This window comes from Lepidochelys kempii, chromosome 19 (assembly GCF_965140265.1).
Source record: "Lepidochelys kempii isolate rLepKem1 chromosome 19, rLepKem1.hap2, whole genome shotgun sequence".
Taxonomy (NCBI): Eukaryota; Metazoa; Chordata; order Testudines; family Cheloniidae; genus Lepidochelys; species Lepidochelys kempii.
This window is the reverse complement of record NC_133274.1, coordinates 7,122,806-7,145,287: the sequence shown is the minus strand read 5'-3', so window position 1 is coordinate 7,145,287 and position 22,482 is coordinate 7,122,806. Positions and strand designations below refer to the sequence as shown.

Sequence of the window (22,482 nt, the reverse complement as noted above, 5' to 3'; positions counted from 1 at the left end):
TGCTAGTATTTCATGTACTATACACAAGAAATATTTTGTCACCCACTGTTGGACTGCTTTATCAATGCTTTACATAGAGCATTTAGGTGAAACAGTTATACAGCACATGCTTAATAGTCCTTTAACACACAAAGCTACCCTAGACTAAACTGATACTTTCTCACTTAAAATGTATTCATTAATTCTAGTTTTCATTCAGCACCTTCCATGTAACCAAAAGAAAGAAAACCTGCCTGAAGCAAACACTCATGGCTGGACAAAAATTGGTTAAGGGATGTGGAACAGAAGTGTACTCTTGCATATTTGAGATGGTCTCTCCCATTAGGAGTTCTTATAAAAGGATGGTCTCCCACCCACCTGCACAACAGTTGAGTTTTTGTTTAGAGGGGTAAGTAACTAACAAGAACAAGAGCAAACATAGGCAGAGGTTTAAAGGCTGTCCGAGTATGTGTTTGAGGCTACAGAGTCCATTGACAGGTTTCAGAGTAACAGCCGTGTTAGTCTGTATTCGCAAAAAGAAAAGGAGTACTTGTGGCACCTTAGAGACTAACCAATTTATTTGAGCATAAGCTTTCGTGAGCTACACTCCGATGAAGTGAGCTGTAGCTCACGAAAGCTCATGCTCAAATAAATTGGTTAGTCTCTAAGGTGCCACAAATACTCCTTTTCTTTTTTGAGAGTCCATTGAAAGAATCTAACATTGCAATGGTTGAGTTACTCCTTCTCAGGGAAGTTGATTTTAGCTACAAGAGAACTACTTTTCCTCCTCCTCCTGGAGGAGATCCAGTTAAGCTGTCAAAGCTACAGAGAACTATGGGATGTGCCTAGGAATGATGAGATTTCTATGTATGTACTTACTATCACACAACTGACAAATTATGGAATAAGTCCCATTCCTCAATCACATACTACACGACAGGTCTTCTGTGGAGGAATGGCGAGAAGTGATGCTGAGCTCAGCACGGTCCCCTCCTTACACCCAGTACACCAGACTGAGACAACAAATAAGGCAATATGAAGTTCCACTCGTGAGGCACAGAGAGCTGCTCTGCCAGCTGCTCCACATTTGTTTGTTAAGCTTTTTAAATTCCCTGAAGTAATTTGTCTGAGATGTGTCACTTTAAATTTCTATAAATAACTAGATGGAAATAATAAATGTATTAAGTTCAATAAATGATCTTCATTTTCACTTGTCGATTTTACAATGTGTTGTTGTTCTGCCTCATGGACTAGGTTAGAACTACACAATGCAAAGCAATAAGCATAACTGCTATTTACACTGAGACAGCTGATGAGCCAAGAGTAGGAAAGGAGGCCCTTGTTAATCATTCACTCCACCTCATCCTATAAGGAAGGGAAGCTCCAGTCCAGCAACCCTTTGTTCTGTGCACTTGCCAGATAGGGTGGACATGAAAGCTTCATTTTTCTTCACTGCAATGACCCAGGCTATCTTGGTTAACTTGCCCTTTAAAAAAAATAGAAAGCCTCCTTGAAGAATTTGTTTAGCATAAGGGGACATGAGATCAGAACACATCCACTTAACTGTTGATAGGGTCCAAGAAAGGCCTTGTGCAGCAGAAGAGCCAATATGGACTCACAAGAAAATAGGTAAGCAACTAAGGAAGCATTCACATCAAGGCTGCTATTAAACATATGGAGGAAGCTACAAGTTCTCTCCTTGCTGTTCGTTCAGATTTCTCGACTGTCTTCACTTCAGAGCATCAGACCAGCTCTCCAACTAGAGCAAGCTGGCTCCTTCAGTTACAGTGCTGTTATTCCTAAAACATGGGTAGGAAACCAGATTGCAAGAAAGGGCAGAGGACAGGAAAGGACTCACACACACACACACACAGGGTCGCATCAAAAACAAGAGACATTTAGAAGTGCAAATTATTTATAAACACTATCAACAAAGTGCAAATCTACATGTAACATTTCACAAAGAAAAGCTATAACCAAAGATGACAAACAAGGGAGGCAAGTAAATTTGAGGAATGGGGAAAATAGTCTCTTAATTGATGCCAACTTGATGTGTCAAGCCAGAAGACTGCCTTTGTCAACCTTCATAAAAAGGACATCGACCACACAGGTGATTCCAACATTAATGGTGTCCTAAGGGAACCTAGCAGTTGCTCTAAAAAACTTAAAGCTTCGTTGTGAGCCCAGGCTCTGGCAAAAAGATTTCCATTCTAAATTGCATCATCCAGCTCCTGTAGCTGAAGCATTATATCCGTTAGATTTCTCGTTCGGTGTGACTTCCTTTTGAACAGTGGGGACACCGCTGTTTGTCAGCAGCTCTCTGGAAAGCTTGCTTTTGTTTCAAAGAAAAATACTGATAAGAAATGCTACAAAGAGTTACCTGTACAGAACAGATCACATCTTTAATTTGTATTTAAAAAGGAGGTTCTGAAGGTCTCCAAAACAAAGACACACAAAATCCTCATACTGGCCTTATTAAAAAACAGAACAATCCATAGATCAAACAGCTAAGCTACAGGACAATTAAAAACGAACTTTAAATGTAGAAAAAACAGAGCACAGTCCCTCCGTAACAAGCAGCTCAGACATTGGAGGATGTTGTGACAGAGCTACGCTGGAAGTGGTCAGGAATGTGCTGGAAGCGACGGTGGTGGGCCAAGTTCCTGCTCACCCATTCCTTAAGGCTGCACTTTTGGGTGGGTTTCTTGGAGAACCTTGGGTATTTTCTGCAAGAACAGAAGGGGAATAAAGGTAACAGAATAATTAAGGCAAATATGGTGTGTAGGAGCATGCATACAAGAGCAGCAGGAACAGTGGCTAATTTGCAAATGCCTTCCCTCATCCCGTGGCACTTGCAGACACCTTTCTATTGCCAAAATTTTTAAAAGAAAATTATCTTGCCACGCTGCTATGTTAGGTACAGTAGAAGAGGAGTCCTTCTAGGAGCATTATCTAGTGCTTTCTGTTACCCTCCTTGCAGAGATCTGTCTCTCCATGGCCTGCCAGAGAAGTCTGAAGGTTGCTCAGTTCATGACAGTTAAATGAGAAGTAAATTCCCACAGAAGGAGCTGTTGTCATGCAAATATTGCCATTTCTTGGATCTAGCACATTCTGAAAAAGCTGCTGGCTTTGGTCAAACAAAAACCCTCAAAAATACTTCCTACAAGGACTTAAAATAAAACAAGCAAAAAAATTTCCACAACACAATTCCATTTTCATTAACTTGTTTATAACACACTTTCAGATGCAGGAAAACAAAGCTTTTCCATATTAGCTGTCAGATGCTGCCTTCCCCCTTCTGCACATAGAGTTGGCTCCTCTTGAGTCTTTTCATTTGGTCTGGGCAGATATATTAGCATGGCTAGGAAATAATATTTATTAACTGCAGAGCCATCTGGGGAACCATGAGACATTGGGTGGGGTCACGCTTACAAAAAAATTAACTATCAATATAGTTATTTAAGAGAAGGAAAATTCATACCAACAGCTTTTCAGTTCTACAGCAGTGGTTCAACACAAGTTATTGTGATTAAACAAGCCTAAAACAGCAAAGTGGCCTGGCAGTTTCAGTCCTGAAAGACTGGTGTCCATATTACAGGTCACCATCACAACTCATTCCTGTGTTGGGAGCCTCTCTGAAGAGTTGGAGATGGAGCCGGGGGGGAGGGGGGGGGGCAGGGAGCGGACAGAGAAGGGGGGACCTCCTCTAGGGAGGACAAAATTCAAAGTAAGTGTTACACTGGCAAGATAACACACAAACATTGTTACCAGATACTTGTGTTGTCACCTTGATTTGGCTTGAAATTTTGTTTCCAGCAGTGTCAGTCAGGTACTTCTGGTGAGCATTACATTCTGAATAGATATTTAGAATCCAGGACACCTTCCTTCTCAAGTTGTAACAATTTCAAACAAAGGTCAGTGTTCAGGCCTTAGCTACTTCATATTCTTAAAGTGAATTTTAAAAAAGTCAAAACAAAACGCCTCCAATGGAAATAAGCTCCTGAACAAGTTACTTTGTAAAGCCTATTTCATTTCCCATTGTGAGAGGGGCTTTCCTCTGCTCCCTCCCCTCCTTACAAACATTTGATGCCATACCTCATGGTGAGGTCTGATGGATGCTGCCATCTGCGGTCCTGGGTTTGGTACTCCCTGCTGGCAACCTTATCCATCAGTGCGTACAACTCATTTAAGGCATCTGCAATGCAGCAAAGTAAGGAGTGAATGGGAGACCGCGCAGGCCACATGAAGCTGGAAAAAAGACAGCAGCAGCATGGGAACTCTGGCCCCAGCTCGTAAGGTTGCTCCTGGTCTTACACCACGGGACAAACAGAGTCTGCCCGAAAGACAAGAGGTCTACACGTCCATTTTCAGGGACACTTGTGCAACATTTCCCTGGAAGCAGAGAAGAAGCAGACACCTGCTACTGACATGAGTAGGATACTACTTGCCCATGATGCTTGCCAAGTAGCGGACTCAGCTCCTCACTGCAGTGACGGTCCACTGCAAGGATCCATTCGCACATGTCTATAATCAGAGTGTAGCAAGAGACATCCCTGTCCACAATCACTTACATCTGAAAAGGATGTAACATTATTGCTCATGCAGCAGGGTTACCTACTGCACAGAACAAGCCCTTTCAGTAGATACAGTAGTTCTCCAAAGGCCTCACACCATGAATCCTTGGTAAGGGAATGCAACGGATGGTTTGGCAAGATACATGAGACTGTGTGTCCAGGTCACAAAATAGCTCAGACCATATCTGCAATGCTTGTACTCTTGCCCACTCCTCGCTTCAGTATCTGATAATGCAGGCTGAGACGACATACTGCACACTACTTGTGATGCACACTACAGCAGAAGTCTGTTGTTATGATGTTGCTACCAACAGAAAACAGTGCCCTTCCTCAACCAACATGAACGGAGGTATTTCTCCCATCTTGCTACTGTAGTCATGTTGCTAACACTAGGAGTGGTTCTACATGAGACTTCTTCATTCCACAGGAAGTGACTGCCTACTGAGTGCATCTGTGTAGAGTGGCCCCACCTCTCTTTCACCCACTGGAGCATCAGCTTCTGTTTGAAGTGACCAGTCCCAAGTCTGACAAGAGGCCATTCATTTTTAACTGCACACTTCCTAAAGATGGCTCTTTGAAAGTCCACAGTCTGTGTTCAGCCAGTATTGTTTACGGAGAAACGCAAAGTGACAAGAGGGCTAACAACATGCAGACACCCTCCATGCACACGTTGCAGAGCTGTTAAGCCCAGACAGCAACTCACCCTTTGAATCCATTTAGATTAGAGTAGAAGTCCCTGGAAGACTCGTGATTTCTTCCAGTTTATCTATCTTAAGCAACTTCCCTCCTCAAGTTCTTACTCTTTCTACACCAGGGCCCCTGACCGAGTTTCAGTCATGCCATCTTTGGGCCATCCCCCAAACTTTTTGCCAGTACGGCTGATGTAACTTGGATCTATTTGCTGTTCTCAGCTGCTGGGGACAGAGCGCAGAGGCACTCTGGCCAGATCTCCTTACCTGCTGAAAGCCCTAGTACACTGGCGCAGTAATAGAAGACTGGTGTAGAGCTGTTAAGTCTTCTGTACACCAGCCACAGATTAGGGGAATGCAATAGTCTGTTCAGCTGGCTTTCCTTCTGCTTTACCCCAATGTGAAGCCAGAAGAAAAGGTCAGAATCAGGACCATAGTTTTATTTATAAGACAGAAATTGGTGATTGATCTTTTCCATAAGGGTCTTCTGTCCATCCCTCACTCCCTCAGGGCCAGTGCAGGGTTTTTCCCTACAGCAGAGCATCTCAAAAGTGTCATAGCATGGAGCACATTTTAACATGTTTTATGGACATTTCTCCCACGCATTCACAAAAACATAAGCTACTTCCCTTTCCACTGGCAATCACAGCAATTGTTTCCATAGAAGAGTAACATTAAGCAGCCATTTAAGATTTGTAGCTTCTTTTAGCAGCTGAAAATGAGAGCCAACACCATGTAACTTGCCAATTCTCCAGACTACCAGTGGTTCTTGGATCACAGTGGAGAACCAATGCTGTACAATAGAAATAATCCCCTGCTTCTCTTTATCAGCATCTGATCTCCTTGGAATTTTTGGACTCTTCAAATACTTGGCGCTTCTTGCACTACTTAATCCAAAGATCTCAGAGTGCTTCGGCGAAAGCAATAAAAATTGTTATTGTTATTTACAGATGGAGAAAGGGGAATGGAGGCACAGAGACGAAGTGACTTGTTACGGTCAGTCTGCATGAGAGTCAAGAATAGAACTTGGATCTCATCTCCCAGGTCTGTTCCCTGACCACTGAGTTATTTTTCTGCGCTTACAGATATATTCCCATGCCCATCCTCCCAAAATAGCAAAACGGGGAGAAGCTATACATTTACATTCAGATTTTCATAAAAGCTGAGCCCTCATTTAGATACCAAGAATCTTCAACTGTTCTCAGTGGGAAGTTCTGGATGTTGAGCTCTTTTTGAAAGTCTGGTCACTAGTCTTAAACTTCCCTTAAAAAATAATCCAGCCCCCTTACTTGTTGCGTTTGGCTTCCCACTAGAGAAGCTTCTGCTTTAATGCTGGGCTTGGCTTAGGGGTGGGGGTTGGAAGGATGGAGGTAATGCTACCGTGGAACAGCTGAACGTCCAGAAGCTTCCCCTACCCCAAACACAATTTAAGTCTCATTGTGAGTAGGCACCTTTCCCAACCTGCTGTACAAACAGAGCCCATACACTCTGAAGTCCAAACTTATCCCCCTTCCCAGGATTTGAATTTATTATGGGTTTGGGTGGGGTTTTGTTTGAAAGAACCAATTCAAGCCTTCTTCCCAGACTTGATTGGGATTAGGATTTCTCCTTCAGGAAAGCTCAGCCCACACCATAGATCCTCTCCCTGGAAGAGCACTCCCCCATACTTTATATCCAAGAGCATCAGTGAAATCAGCAGAACCCACTTAACCTCTGCCCTTAGGTCCCTTGTATGACTTAATCCTCCTTGTCTGCAACACTTCCCAAAAATCTGCAACATGTATTTAATAAAGATAGTTAACCTTCATAAATTAAAGGTATTAAATAAAATCAGGTCCTAAAAATTCCCTGAGGCACTTCACAAGTTGTCTCCTCTCTCTCTGCCCCAGAGGGTCCAGCTTCATCATGTTTTTGCCCAGCTGCCAATGGCATGATCGAGTTGGGAAGCATTACAACGCAGATTGTGTGTTTCCAGAGAGGCGATAAACAGGTCACCTCCAAGTGGAGGCAGCCCTGTGTTCCTAATACGCTGTGTCAATCTGCCCTTGGATAGAACTCCTGGTACAGGTTTACTAGCAGAGGGGCTCTTAAGGAAAGAGGCTATTAGACGCCAGATTGGAAGAGCTAGTATTGCTTTCCAGGTACCACACAGCTTACAAGCCTGAAGAGAGTCCACGTGACGCCATGAACGTTGTCTGAGCAGCAGGTGGTGCAAGCACTATTCAATATGCATAATTATGTTGTCAATACCCTGCAAAGGCAAATTTACTGAACAATGCTGCAAAAATCAAGAGAGGGATATACAGAGGGAGAGGAAAAAAACCTCACCACTAAATTTGTTCTTCACCTGCTCTTTAAAAAAAAAAAGGGGGTTCTCAGCTGTTCTGTATTCTCTCTCTTATAGACCAAGACGAAGTAACAAAACTGGGTGAACATTCAATGCCAAGAGCCACAACAATAGTCACTTCCAGTTATGAAACTAGGGAGCCTCATCACGAGTGACAAATGATTCTGGACCAAACTGAATCCACAATGAGGATCTCGTCAAGAAGGATTTGATTCTATTTACGGTTGAATGAAGACCAATAATGAAGTTTGAATACTAAGCTAGTGGTCAGCTGGCAAAATTTCTTTGTGGTCAATTATGGACAGTTTCAGCCAGTCATTTGGAAACAGATGTTCAAATCACATCACAATTTTACATCCGCTAGGACACAGCCTCTGCAGCATTTAGATTCATGTGGAAAGCTGCAAACAAATCTATTTCATTGGAAATATTCTATTCCCTAGTTCCTGGAGGATATCCATAGACCCAAAGCCACAGGTTTATTCTGCACAGGGTCAGTTCACTTTGCCAAACAGGGAAAAGTTAGCTCAGAAAATGGACTCCTTCCAAACTATCCAATATCCATAAAGACTAAATGGTTGGCAGTTAGTGCAGCTGTTACTGTTACCTTTAAGTGGTTTAGCCCACAAAAGCCACCAACATGAGCACAGAAAAGTTTTATTTGTATAATATTGTGCTGGGTGCTATACAGACAGGTAAAAAGACAAGTCCCTGCCCCAGACTAGCTTACAATTGAAACAGGCAACATACAAATGATGGACAAGAGATGTGCTACAACAAAGAAGTGTGGGGGAGATTATGCTGAAGAGTGTGAACAATTAAGTTAAATGCCAAAGTACAAGTGACAGCCTACAATACAAAAAAAGACTAAAAGTGGTGGCATAACGAGGTATTACTTTCAGTCACCTGGTTGGTTACCCCTTCCCAGCAAAAGGCACAGATCTGGTGGGCTTTCTGGCCTAGATTCCAGGAGGAATTACTCACAGCTACAATACATGTGCTGTGGCTCCTTGACAGGGTTTGATTACAAATTCTCACTGGGTTTATGTGTGTATGGAGAAAGGATCTTATGTGACTCAACTGGAAAAACCCTCCCACCTGTCACGCTACATTCCAAGCCTAAAGTTATTTGGAACATTTCCACTAAGAAGCAAAAAGATTAGGTGCATCACACATAACATTCTTCCTCAGTGAAATGGAAGATCCTGCCAGCCTCGTTCATCAGGCTCCTTCCTGACTTGCTACGACTCAGAGATACACCTTGCATTTTTAATTTCAAAGGAGGAGAAAACGGGTCATAATTAGTTTTCCTCGCAGAGTCCCCTCTGCATTACGTATGCGATATTCATAGACTGGAAAGCAGCCCCATGGCTCTGCGGCTGTTTGCACTGCCCAGAGAAGTGGCGGCTCCATGTGAGCAGCGACACAACTGTCAGTTTCTTGAAACTCTCAAGAAGGGCCAGTTACCGCACCCATGAAAAGCCTGACGAACGAACACAGTTTGAGACCATCTTTGTAAGCCGCAAGGGCCATCTTTAACCTCTGGAGTTTCTCAATTCCACCCACAATTCCTTTAGGGGTAGCTCTTCATCTACTATTCATGTTTGCTCTTTATGTGTAGATTCTTCTTTAACCTCTGTCTGCAATAGCTTTTGTATGACTGATCTGAGAGATGCACAGCCTAAGAGTCCTGGAAGGTATTTGCAGGAATTTCAAGCCTTACTACTTGGCACTTAAGTTAAAGGTTTCACAGTTTTAAGTTCTATGCTGCCAGCTAGGAAGAATGGCCTCCCATCACTAATCACCATCAGAGACAAGCGCCCGTGTCTACCTCTCCCATTTTGCATTTTATGGCCAATTTATAAGTGCAATGCCCTCACTGCCCAAAGTGCCAATTTTTGACAGTGTACCTGCATTCACCGCACAACTTGAGCACGTGCATCAAACTCCTTGTCTATCGCAGCTCTTACAGGCAGAGAAGCTGCTTCTGAGCTTGTCCCAAAGTGGGGGTGGTTACATATTGGACCCTAAGTTCCCTCTAAGCTGCGCGGCCATGCAGCAGCCTATTAAGCACCGCGCAGGCGCTCAGGGGAGAGATGGCTCTCCCCCAGCCCCAACCCAGCCCCGGCAGGGGAAAGGCGCCCTTTCCCCAGCCTCGGCCTGGATCTGCCATGGTGGGGTGAGGATCTCCCCCCAGCCCAAGTGTTGCTGCGGGGAGAGAGGGCTGGGGGGCATCCTCTCTCCCCACCATAGCCCTGGGGCAGCCTGCACCCCAAACCCCTCATCCCCGGCTCCACCCCAGAGCCCACACCCCCAGCTGGAGCCCTCATCCCCCCGCACACACACCCCAACCCTCCGCCCCAGCCCTGAGCCCCCTCCCATACTCCAAATCCCTCGGCCCCACCCCCACCACATGAATTTTGTTATGTACACCAATATGGAGATGAGTTACACATGATCTCCATATTGGTGCGCATAAAATTAATTCTGCGCATCCGTGGGAAAAATTGGAGGGAACACGGATTGGACCCCACAGTTTCCATAAGTGGAGCAGGCAACATTATTCTTATTGCTACCTAAAAAATAATATCTGAACCAACTTTGCTGAATGCAAACTGACAAAATTTGGTCCTTTTGGTTTGGTCTGTGCCTTCCCCTCACCCCATCCCAATCCTTACTGCAGGTTACCTGGTGTAGGATCCATGGAATTCTTTACATGGGCACGCACACATTGGATATAAATACACTTCTTTTGCTCAAGTTCTGCTTCGGAAATGCATATCCGTTGTTTTGGTCTTTAAAAAAAAGAGAAAAGTTAATTTTTCTGAAGTACCTGTCAAGCAAGGCTCCATGTAACAAACAGCACCATGATTTCCTGTGTGGCGAATACAGATGGAAGGTCCTTATAGCACTATTCTTTTGGACACACTAGTTGTAAGAAGGAGATCTGGCAAGCCACTCCTAGGAGCAGGACAGCTGACAAGTCTGCTCTCAGCCTGTGGGAAGAGGGGATGCTTGTCTCCCATTAGCAGTGACCTACAGAAAGCTGAGGAGTGACAATGGCAGGAAGCACCAAAGTCTGATTGGAGTGAGACTCAGAGCTGAAGCAGGTGGAGGGAAGGGAGTAGCAAATCTAGGAGTAAGAAAAGATCATGTCAGCATCTTTCCCCATGTCACAGACTGCCTGCTTTAAAGAGGGTGGGTGAGGTAGTATCTTTTTATTGGACCAACTTCTGTTAAATACAAGATATTTCCTCACCCACCTTGTCTCTGATATCCTGGGACCGACAGGGCTACAACAGCACTGCATACTGCCTGCTTTGATAGTTAACATGCTTCCCTATCTTTGGTCCGCAGTATTGTTGCTGCCATCTGCTGGAAACCAAAGGGATAAAGGGGAACAGTGACCACAGCAGGTGTTCTCACACATTCATAATATGAACTACATCCTAATAGTATCTTAGACACTGCCTCTCAGACTCAGGACAGCTTGGATCACCTCCCCTCCCATTCACAAGTAACCCTTGTGACAACTACAGCAATCGCTTCCATGGAAAATATTACCTAACAGGGCATTAAATAAATTTACTTGCAATTTAGCAAAAGTGGAAATGAGAAGAGTTATTACCCTGTGAGCAGCCAACTCTCCAGACCCCTAGCGAGTGCTGCACAAACCAGCGTGAGAATTGCTGAGCTAAGGTATGTTTAACATGTTACCTTTCTTCCACCTGTGGCACAGGAATGACTTTGCCTAGCTTCTTCCCACAGGTAGTGTCTTCCCCACAGTTCTGGTCTAAGACTGCAGAGTTTGACTGGATAGAGGAGGAGAAAGAGGATTAGCCTGCAAGACACTCCTGTGTCCATTAAGATGTATTATTTTCCTATAGAAAAGCTTACTTATTGTGCAAGGCTGCAAACCCATGTATGCACCCTGATATTGCTACTGACAACTGACCTATAATGTTTAAATAAAAACGTGTGTGATCCATCCACCCTACTGCTTATTTGTTCTGCTTCACAAGCTTATGGCTTTGTTGAAAGACAAAAACATTTCACTTTAAAACATACTGATTAAAAAACATTTTCTATTAAAAATACTTAGGCAAGGCTGCTTTATAAGAGTAAAGAGACAGAGGTGTGTGCTGTTACTTTAAGATTCTCTGGTGATTCTTCAACAGACATGGATTCCTGGCTCAAATCTTCCTTTTGGGAGCCAAAGGTCCCTGATAATCCATTGTCTGTTCCTTTGGAAGGGTCCTGATTTAAGACGACATTAGAGGTTTTTGGATGCAGTAGCAGTACAGGTGCTGTATTCTCCACTTTGTCCTTACTTTGACTATAGGCAGGGTCAGGAGAGTATGTGGAAAATTTTGTGTGCGCATCACAGAAGGAAGAGGATTCTTTGATTTCTGATGGCAGCTTTTCCACATTATCCATGCCCCCCCTGTGCTGCTCTTTAGAAACCAGGGACTCAAGGGACTCTTCAACAACCAAGCTATTAGAACTGATTTCCTCATACTCTATACTTTGTTTGCTTGCATTTTGTAGATGGTCATCTCTTATTACTTGTGAAGCTTTTTTGCCAGTTTTCTCCAAGCCATCATCGCCTTTCGGCTGATCTACTGAATCTGCATCAGTTGGGGAAAGACTTAGAGGCCCCTGAAGATCACAGTCAAATAGCGTACAAACGACTTGATTTGATTTCAAGCAGTCCACATTCAAGCATCCTTCACCCTCAGAATTAGCTGTTTCATTCTCAAGAATTCGAAAATATCCAGTATTAACTGAAGAGCCGGTCTGAGATAGAGACTCGTTACTTACTAACTCATCTATGGTCCTGAATGTCGTCTCTGTGCCTTCAGGGGGGACTGATGCCCAACTACAATTACTACTCACTTCCTTCTCACTTTGCCCCCATACATCTAGAGTCACTAAAGCACTCTCTCCAGTGGAGTTCTGGTCATCTCCTAAGCAATCATCTGCTAACATTTCCCTACACTCTTCCTCGGTATAATTGAAGGGAGAGTTCCCTTGCTCATCATCTGAGGGTTCCAGCAAAGAGTCATCTGGCTCACTATCATCAAAACATCTAGTTGTATCCACAGAAAGGACTACCGCATTGTCTTCTGGAAGACAAACTCTGATGACAATGTTCTCCAGCTCAGTATCATCCAGACAGCCAGGGAAGCAGGCAGAATCTGGGGAGCATAGTGGTAGTTTCTTTGATGGACATGGAGTGCTACAATAATTACTCAAGTGGCACTGTTTCTTAGCAGCTGATTGCAGGGGCTGATCCTCCTCCAGCAAGTCTAAGGGCCTTTTAGTCCTGTGGATTGTATCATTAACAAGAGTCACTTTATGATTAGGATATACACCAAGCCCAGAGGAATGTGGAGAGCTGTCTTCCATGATGCCGTTGGTCTCTGTATTTAAGTGACCTCACTGCTTCTGCTTTGGCCACTAGAACCAAGGGCAGAATAGGTACCAGTGTTTACTGAGCCTCTAATCAGCCTATAATGTGCTTCACTCTTCCAGAAAGTTAGTCAGTCACAGGACGGATCCCACTTGCCTGCAAAGAAAAAACAACATAAGTGAACTAAAGGAGTGTTTCTCACCTGTTCGTATCTCAGCTAATCTTACTCCCTTTGCAGTCCCCTCTGTCCTCTGGAAAAACAGATGTACACCTCTCCACCTTGGGCAAGTTAAGTGTTGGATTTTCACTTGGCCCAGAACAGCTTACACTTATCCTGTGACTGATCCATGTTAGAAATACTAGTCACTTTGAAATCTAGGGCATTCTGCTGCCTAACTTTTAAGGAAAAAAAGTATTGCACATATTTTGCCTCTGTTGTTTCTCTTAAATTTAGTCCTTCCTGATGCAACAGCAAGGGAAGAGCCTATCAGCATCCACTCTTGGAGCAAGTAGCCCAATGTCTGAAGATACCTGGCCTCCATAGCCTTCACTCCTGGCTATTATAACCTTTAATAACTTTTATTTAAGTCATAACAGAGTGAGCTTGCTCACGCTATTCAAACATCAGCTAGAGAACTACAGCCTGTAAGCCAGACAAGCTAATGAGCAATCCCCCACATAGAGAGGGCTCACAAGTCAGAGGTCTAACTTCAACAGCTATATTAGCCAGCACTAATAGAGTCTAAATCATGAATACAGTGACCACTGCATGCGGTTTTCTTTTAAGCTGTTGATATAATCAGTGTAACATGCCTCAAAAAAGACTGTATAAAGAAATATTGTATGTTTTCATAGCACCTTTCATCCAAGGATCATAGAGCAGTTTGCATACTAAATGAAGCCTCAAACCTTTCCTCCCTCTCCAGTGAGATAGCATTATATCATTTTTAAATAAGAAAACTAACAAACAAAAGGGTTAAATAATATAATATTATAATGTTAATCCTTTTAATAGGTAATAATATTTCTTTGGATGTGCTCTTAGATTCGTATACTTACACCCTTCCTTGAGGACCTGGTGCTGAGAGACAAAGGACCAGCCCTGCCTCTGGCATGCCAAACGAATCTGATGGTCCAAGTTTCTCAATGCCCAAGATGGATGGTAGACAATGTTGCCTGATTTAAGGAGGTTAATATTATCATTTTAGATAATCTGGGTTATAGGCTCACCAGTTAATCTGATTAGAAGATAATAAGGTTCTTGTCCCAGAACCAGGCTACACAGAGTTTGCAAGGACACTTGGGATGTACGACAAGGATGCTCACACTGAGACAAATGTAGCCTTAAAGACTTTTATTGAGATAAATGGAATAGTAATCAAATAGTAAAATAATCAGAGTTACAAAGGAAATAATATTGTTCTAGAGATATATGTGATATTATGCACTATAAAGCTTTTGATTAATATACTCAGACCCTTCCTTGATAACCTGGTATGAGATAAAGGACCAGCCTTGCCTCTGGCATACCAAGAGAGTTCAGGTCCAGGTTCCTCAATTCAGGAGTGGGAGGTGCATTGCTTAGGAGAAGCTAAAGAGCTAAGAGCTATAGAAGACTAAAGAAGCTAACTTAGAGTTTTACTTAACTCACTGACGTAAAACTTACAATTAAGAACTAACGGACTAATAAACAAAAGGATAATAAACTAAGAATGAAGAAGCTTCCTTGGCACAGTTGGTCACTCCTCTTACAGAGCTTGAACACTTGAGCCCTCCTTCTATGTCCAAACTTAGTTTCCTCACCCACAAGATGCCAGGGTACACTTGCTCCAGAGGCAGGTATGTTCGTACATACTGATGACACACATACATGTTAATGACATTAGCTCATTCTCACATTTGTTATTTCCGTCCTAACCGGTCATTTCCAAGTTCTTTGTGGTGTACCTGTTAAGTTTAAAGAGGGTATGAACTTAGGTAGCTCTCCTATGCCAACCTGCTTCAATGCATCCTTTATCTACATTAAAGGTTGCAACCATATATAGACCTTATGGTTTAGCTCACCACCACCTATTTAGGTGAAAGGTCCCAAACATATGTACGCTAACTTTGCCTTAGCTCCGCATACAGGATGTGGCCTGTAGGTCCCTTGTGTTACAGCCAAAAATACTCTAATATAAATCTATAAACCTAGTATAATAAAACAAATAATCAAGCACACAAAAAAATAAGAAACCCATAAGAAAAGCTATATAGGCAAGCAAGCAGACTAGCCCTGTAGGCTACAATAACAATAGAGCTGAAGGATCATATGATGGAAAAATACACTAATTCAACATGCTGGTTTGCCCTAAGCTAATGCTCAGCCTTCCATGCCCAAGTCTAACTTCCTCACTCTCAAGATATTGGGGTGCACTTTTCCTATAGCTTAGGATATTAATACATATTAATGCCATTTAGCTAACTGTCATATCCGTCACTTCTTGCTCAAGCAGGTTGGCGGTTATCATTTCCATGTTCCTTTGGTTGCCATTTACCCTTAGGTTTCAATTCCTGCCACAAAGCAAGCTATTCCTAGTTCCCCAAAATCTAAGGATAACCATCAGGCCATTTATCTACGCCAAAGGTGGCAGACCTACTATACTTATGCTAACTTGTTTAAGCTAGTATCTTACAGCAGTGGTTCTCAACCAGGGGTACATATACCCCAGGTGGTATGCAGAGGTCTTTCAGGGGGGTAAGTCAGCTCTTCTAGATATTTGCTTAGTTTTACAACAGGCTACATAAAACACACTAGCAAAGTCAATACAAACTAAAATTTCATACAATGACTTGAAAATTTGAAAGCAAGCACTTTTTCAGTAATAGTGCACTGTGACACTTTTTGTCTTTTTATGTCTGATTTTGTAAGCTAGTAGTTTTTAAAGTGAGGTGAAGCCTGGCGTAGGCAAGACAAATCAGACTCCTGAAAGGCGTATAATAGTCTGGAAAGGTTGAGAGCCAGTCTTACAGGATACAGACCTGTACGTTCCTTGCCTTTATTACATTCAGCTATAATGCAAGCCAGCCCTATAGGCTACAACAACAAAGTAACGCCATCCTCTTCCTAGGCCTGCTATGCAGATGGCTAGCCCCATAGTATAGCTACTAGACCAGAATCTATCCCAAATATATATACTTATTAAAAAAGAAAAATAGATAGAAATACACTACATATAGGCCTCATTAGCCAAAAATACCCCACAAACAAAACCTGTAGTAGTTTTCCTGAGCAACTCTTGATTTCATATTTTCTTAAACTCTTACTCTGTAAGAATATCATAGTCTGGGAACCTAGTATTCATCTGACTCTCTTCAATCAGTTAGTCTCAATAGTGGGAGGTATTTTCTGTCCCCTTTGACCAACTGGGATAAAGAAACACCTTTTGTCCATACTCTTCACACTTTCTATTGGTTTGCCTGCTTACTGGGACTAATGAGGAGGGGTTTGTTAGGGAGCTACACTATATAGAAGAGAAAATCAGGCAGCCCTGCGGCTTAAAGGGCTTCTGGCTACCATCCCAGTCTAAACACAGGAAAGAAAGGAAATACAGAAGGGAGCAGCCACATATTTAGAAGAAAAAGGGGAAAGTAACTGATATGGTAGTCTGTACTTGCACAATGTTTTGCAATTCAGATACAAATATTTTAACAGAAGAAATAGAGCAAATAAAAAGAAAACTAAGAACTGGTTTGGGTCCTGCAGGGTACTGCTCTGTGGTGGACTACTCTATTACAACAATAAACACTTGAAGTAGTAGAACATATGGAAGCTATCCAAGATTTTACTAGAACTGTTTTAGCAAAACACGTTCAAACATATTTACCTGCTCCGTTCATAAAATAAAGATAATTTCTTTAACTGCCATCCCTGCTGACTCACCTTTCCATCTGAAAGCCAACCTGGGTACTGTACTTTCTGCCTCACACATCAACAGATTGTGCAATCAGAATTTAAGTAACAATGCTATTGTTGATACGTGAACCAGAACAGAGTCCAGCTCCTTGCCCCAGGGCTGCGTTGACTCTGCAGGACTAACTGAAGTAAAAAAAATAAACTTGTTAGTAAAGTAGACCTGACTGAATACCCACAGGGAGTGAGTCTGCTGAGTTAAGAAGTCCATTTTCAGAGTAGAACCATGCTTTAAGTTGTAGGGGACACCTGCCATTGGACAAAGTTTAAAAAAAATGTTTCAAGGCTCAATCTCTCTACGTCCTAGTAAAGAAAGAAATAGGTTAGAAGAGACATTGGCAGGATGTTAGCTGTAAGTAAACTCAGAGAGCAAAGATGAAATGTAAAAATATTAAATACCGATATGGACTGTAATATCGCATTTTAGTAGCTATGTAAAGTGAAATCCTACTCCTTTACATCAAAGCTATACGCAATTCAGACCCTTAGATCCCTTGCCTAGACTTCAGTTCTATTCACACCTTTTTACTGATCTATTTCCTCTGTAAATACCTATTACCTTTGTAACCTTGATTTTTAAATGTTCCCAATATTAAATTGTCAAAGATAAGGATACATTAAATCAAACTTAGTTTCCAGGTCCGAGGCTCTAGGTTGGGTACAGACAATTTAATTTAGCAGTGGACCCTGGAGGACACTTTGAACAATAGAACTTGAGAAAAATTATTAGTTAAGCAAACAGACATACAATTACTGTAGCATTTACACAGGTACTAAAATTATACTCACATTCAAAGATGGAATGGTGTATGAGCTGATCAGCCTACTGACAACAAAATGAAGTATAGCTTTTATAATCAGGTAACCTAGCTGTATGCTTTTGGTGTTAATTGGAGCTTCCTCCAAGTTAGCAAAGCTACTCCTTTTGTAACTTATTAAAATACTAATTAACATTAAATCTATTACCATATTCACATTCTGCCACTTCTTTATTGGCTCTTTACATTACAGATTATTTAAATTAACACCTGCACCAATTTCCTTTCCATGCTATCAGTATAGATAGCATTTTAATAAAACATTCCAAATTCTCAAAAACACCCATTAAAAATGGCTGCTAAAACCAGTTATAACCGCAACATAACTCGAGGTCATGTCCTTGCTACCTTCCATTTTCCCATCTTGCTATCTCCAACTTATCTCTAACTTTTATTTCCACTAACAAGCTCAATTTTTCATACTCCTCCATATTTAGCCTAATTTCTACTTATTTTTTAACCTAGCACATTTTATAGACTACATCTTCTCCCTTTGTAGTTTTCCTTTCACCTGAACAGCACCTACTTCAATTATCACTCATTTTTGTTGAGCCTTTCCTCTGACCTCTTCCAATTAAATACCTGGTTTTCCACCTTTCCTTCTGCCAGCTTTACCCTCATTTCTAAAGGCAGCCTCAAGGTATAAATATCACATCCATTTTTATTTTCTGTTTCTAGAGTCCACCCAAGGGAACAAGTCTCTCTTACATTACCTAATCCATTTCTTATGCAGAAATTCTCACACACACAGAAATTCTCTTTCTGGGGAGCAGAGGTCTCTAAAGGAATGGGCATTTAGTGCCCATAGATCTCATTCTATTTGGGGGCAATCAGGAAGAGGGAAGGAGTACCAGGAGGCAGTATCGCCCCAGTCAGAGCCCTTGAGAGGTGGGCTCTGACTGGGGAGTGGGCAGTGCCCCTTGTAGCCTTATTAATGGATTGGTGGTTAGCTAATTTATATTGATCAATCACTTAGACCACAATGGTCAATGAAGGTTTGGTCTCCTGAGGGCTACAGCATCAGGATGATGATCATCAGTATCATTAGAATAAAAGATGCTAGAAGCACATAAGAAACAACTGCAAGTCTCTTTATTAAAAAGTGCACTAAGCAGACGAACAATCCCACAAACACTAAAATACAACAGATAGAGAAAGAGTGTGAAGTTTAGCCCTATGATTAGCATCACTCACATCTCCTGCCGGGTAACCATAGAGAGTCAAAAAGAAAAGGAGTACTTGTGGCACCTTAGAGACTAACCAATTTATTTAATAAATTGGTTAGTCTCTAAGGTGCCACAAGTCCTCCTTTTCTTTTTGCGAATACAGACTAACACGGCTGTTACTCTGAAACCTGTCATAGAGAGTCAGTGATTATCGTCCTCCTCCTCATCAACACCACCAACACCAGTGGTTGCCATCCTAGCATCTCTCCTCTTCTTTGCCCCTCCCTCCCCCCCAGGCTGGCTCACCTTTTATTGAATCATGCTTACACACACTAAGACTCATACATATGCATATGCTTCCAATGCCTTTTTCCTCATCCATACTTCCACATCCCACTAATTTAGGGGCACCTCATTTCTCATTGGCTATCCCTTAGTTCCCCTTACTCTCATTATACTCTCTGTAAACTAGTTCCCATAGTAACCTGCAGAATTTCTCATGATGTTACAACTGGGTGCCTCGGGGTCTAGACAAGTACACTGTGGTCTATTTTCCCTAACATCACCCACTGGCACATTCTTTACAGAAACCTTGTAATTTCACTGGTACAGGGTTATTCCTGGGCCACCTTCTTATGCCAACGCTCCTTAGGCCTAATATGGCTAAGTGAAATCTTATAGGCCTCAACTTGTAGGCCCCATCACCCAACATTAATTTTTATGTTTCGCTCTATATCTTAAATATACTTAATATCTATTATTCTTGGCTGCACCCTCCTGTCCAGAGTTCACCTCAGCAGGGGGACAAGGGGTGAGGACTCCCCCTCCTCCCCATTACAGTCCATCTGGAGGGGGAAGTTGTGGTCAGGAACCCCCATTACATCCCACCTGGAGGGCAAGGGGGGTCAGCTGTGGTTGGGGTCAGGGCTCCCCCATCACATGCCACTCCTGCGGGAAACCAGAGGGCCCTGCACCCCAACTCCGCAGTCAGACTTGACTCTCAGTCAGCAGGTAACAGAAGGTTTATTAGTCGACAGGAACACAGTATAGAACAGAACATGTTAGCACGGAAATCAGTGACTTTCAGACAAGTCCATCTTGGGGAGAGGGGAGCCCAGAGCCAGGGCTCTGGCCCTCCCCCTGCGCCCCAAGCCAGCCGAGACAGACTCGCTTCCAGCTGCCTGGCCCCTCTCTGCACAGCCCTACAACGTCCTTCTTAAGGAGACGGCTACATGCCATCACCACGCTGTACCCAAGTGGTCAGGGACTCACAGGCCTGCGCTCTCTCAGCACACCACGGTCCATGGGAGGAACCCCTTCAGTGCCAAAGCCCAGCTGGGGGAGGGGGGGGAGCGGCAGTCAGGGTCACAGCCCAGCTGGGAGGGGGGGGAGCGGCAGCTGGGGTCAGGGCCTCCCCCCCTCCCAGCTGGATCACAGTCAGGGTCACAGCCCAGCTGGGAGGGGGGGGAGCGGCAGCTGGGGTCAGAGCCCCCCCCCCCGTCACAGCCCAGCTGGGAGGGGGGGAGCGGCAGCTGGGGTCAGAGCCCCCCCCCCGTCACAGCCCAGCTGGGAGGGGGGGAGCGGCAGCTGGGGTCAGAGCCCCCCCCCCGTCACAGCCCAGCTGGGAGGGGGGGAGCAGCAGCTGGGGTCAGGGCCCCCCCCCCCTCCGGTCCAGCCCAGCTGGGAGGGGGGGAGCGGCAGCTGGGGTCAGGGCCCCGCCCCCCTCCGGTCCAGCCCAGCTGGGAGGGGGGGAGCAGCAGCTGGGGTCAGGGCCCCCCCCCCTCCGGTCCAGCCCAGCTGGGAGGGGGGGAGCGGCAGCTGGGGTCAGGGCCCCGCCCCCCTCCGGTCCAGCCCAGCTGGGAGGGGGGCGAGCGGCAGCTGGGGTCAGGGCCCCCCCCCCCCTCCGGTCCAGCCCAGCTGGGAGGGGGGCGAGCGGCAGCTGGGGTCAGGGCCCCCCCCCCCCTCCGGTCCAGCCCAGCTGGGAGGGGGGCGAGCGGCAGCTGGGGTCAGGGCCCCCCCCCCCTCCGGTCCAGCCCAGCTGGGAGGGGGGCGAGCGGCAGCTGGGGTCAGGGCCCCCCCCCCCCTCCGGTCCAGCCCAGCTGGGAGGGGGGCGAGCGGCAGCTGGGGTCAGGGCCCCCCCCCCCGTCACAGCCCAGCTGGGAGGGGGGGGAGCGGCAGCTGGGGTCAGGGCCCCCCCCCCGTCACAGCCCAGCTGGGAGGGGGGGGGAGCGGCAGCTGGGGTCAGGGCCCCCCCCCGTCACAGCCCAGCTGGGAGGGGGGGGAGCGGCAGCTGGGGTCAGGGCCCCCCCCCCGTCACAGCCCAGCTGGGAGGGGGGGGAGCGGCAGCTGGGGTCAGGGCCCCCCCCCGTCACAGCCCAGCTGGGAGGGGGGGGAGCGGCAGCTGGGGTCAGGGCCCCCCCCCCGTCACAGCCCAGCTGGGAGGGGGGGAGCGGCAGCTGGGGTCAGGGCCCCCCCCCCCCGTCACAGCCCAGCTGGGAGGGGGGGAGCGGCAGCTGGGGTCAGGGCGGGAGCGGCAGCTGGGGTCAGGGCCCCCCCCCCGTCACAGCCCAGCTGGGAGGGGGGGAGCGGCAGCTGGGGTCAGGGCCCCCCCCCCCCGTCACAGCCCAGCTGGGAGGGGGGGAGCGGCAGCTGGGGTCAGGGCCCCCCCCCCCCGTCACAGCCCAGCTGGGAGGGGGGGAGCGGCAGCTGGGGTCAGGGCCCCCCCCCCCGTCACAGCCCAGCTGGGAGGGGGGGAGCGGCAGCTGGGGTCAGGGCCCCCCCCCCCGTCACAGCCCAGCTGGGAGGGGGGGGAGCGGCAGCTGGGGTCAGGGCCCCCCCCCGTCACAGCCCAGCTGGGAGGGGGGGGAGCGGCAGCTGGGGTCAGGGCCCCCCCCCCGTCACAGCCCAGCTGGGGGGGGCGGCAGTTGGGGTCAGGGCCCCCCCCCCCGTCACAGCCCAGCCGGGAGGGGGGGGCGGCAGTTGGGGTCAGGGCCCCCCCCCCGTCACAGCCCAGCTGGGAGGGGGGGGAGCGGCAGCTGGGGTCAGGGCCCCCCCCCCGTCACAGCCCAGCTGGGGGGGGCGGCAGTTGGGGTCAGGGCCCCCCCCCCGTCACAGCCCAGCTGGGGGGGGCGGCAGTTGGGGTCAGGGCCCCCCCGTCACAGCCCAGCTGGGGGGGGCGGCAGTTGGGGTCAGGGCCCCCCCCCCGTCACAGCCCAGCCGGGAGGGGGGGGCGGCAGTTGGGGTCAGGGCCCCCCCCCCGTCACAGCCCAGCCGGGAGGGGGGGGCGGCAGTTGGGGTCAGGGCCCCCCCCCCCCGTCACAGCCCAGCCGGGAGGGGGGGGCGGCAGTTGGGGTCAGGGCCCCCCCGGCCAGAAGTCGCGCGCTCCCTCCCTCGGGGGAGACTCACTCACCCGCCGCCATCTCAGACGCGACCCCCGGGCTCCAGTCGCGACTAACTAACGCGAGCTCCTTAGGGCTTTGGGGGGGCTCGCAGGCTCCGCCCCCGCCCGCTGCGAGGCCACGCCCCCCATCGATATGCTCTGGGC

The 22,482-nt window shown here is 46.4% G+C and overlaps 1 protein-coding gene across 11 annotated transcripts; it reads right to left on the bottom strand.

Annotated features, from left to right (window-relative positions):
- Nucleotides 1-1,876: 1,876 nt before the first annotated feature.
- On the bottom strand, nt 1,877-22,437 carry S100PBP (S100P binding protein). Of its 11 annotated transcripts, none has more exons than XM_073317742.1 (7): nt 22,348-22,432; nt 17,744-17,780; nt 11,739-14,949; nt 11,307-11,401; nt 10,278-10,384; nt 4,075-4,174; nt 1,877-2,705 (listed from the first exon to the last, which is right to left on the bottom strand). In XM_073317742.1, the coding sequence occupies exons 3-7, from the start codon at nt 12,996-12,998 to the stop codon at nt 2,561-2,563; spliced, it is 1,707 nt and encodes a 568-aa protein (XP_073173843.1). In that variant the 5' UTR covers nt 12,999-14,949; nt 17,744-17,780; nt 22,348-22,432; the 3' UTR covers nt 1,877-2,560. The 11 variants fall into 11 exon arrangements, with proteins under 11 accessions (XP_073173843.1, XP_073173845.1, XP_073173850.1 ...); XM_073317744.1 differs by having other exon boundaries at nt 11,739-14,178; XM_073317749.1 differs by having other exon boundaries at nt 11,739-13,158.
- Between the last annotated feature and the right edge of the window lie 45 nt (nt 22,438-22,482).

Excerpts from the sequence above, each read along its gene's own strand:
- S100PBP (XM_073317746.1), bottom strand. The coding sequence starts at position 12,998 with ATGGAAGACAGCTCTCCACATTCCTCTGGGCTTGGTGTATATCCTAAT. Across the intron at positions 10,385-11,306 it reads GTGCCACAGGTGGAAGAAAG|ACCAAAACAACGGATATGCA; the intron begins GTAACATGTTAA and ends TTTTTTTTAAAG. Across the intron at positions 4,175-10,277 it reads TTCCATGGATCCTACACCAG|ATGCCTTAAATGAGTTGTAC; the intron begins GTAACCTGCAGT and ends GCTGCATTGCAG.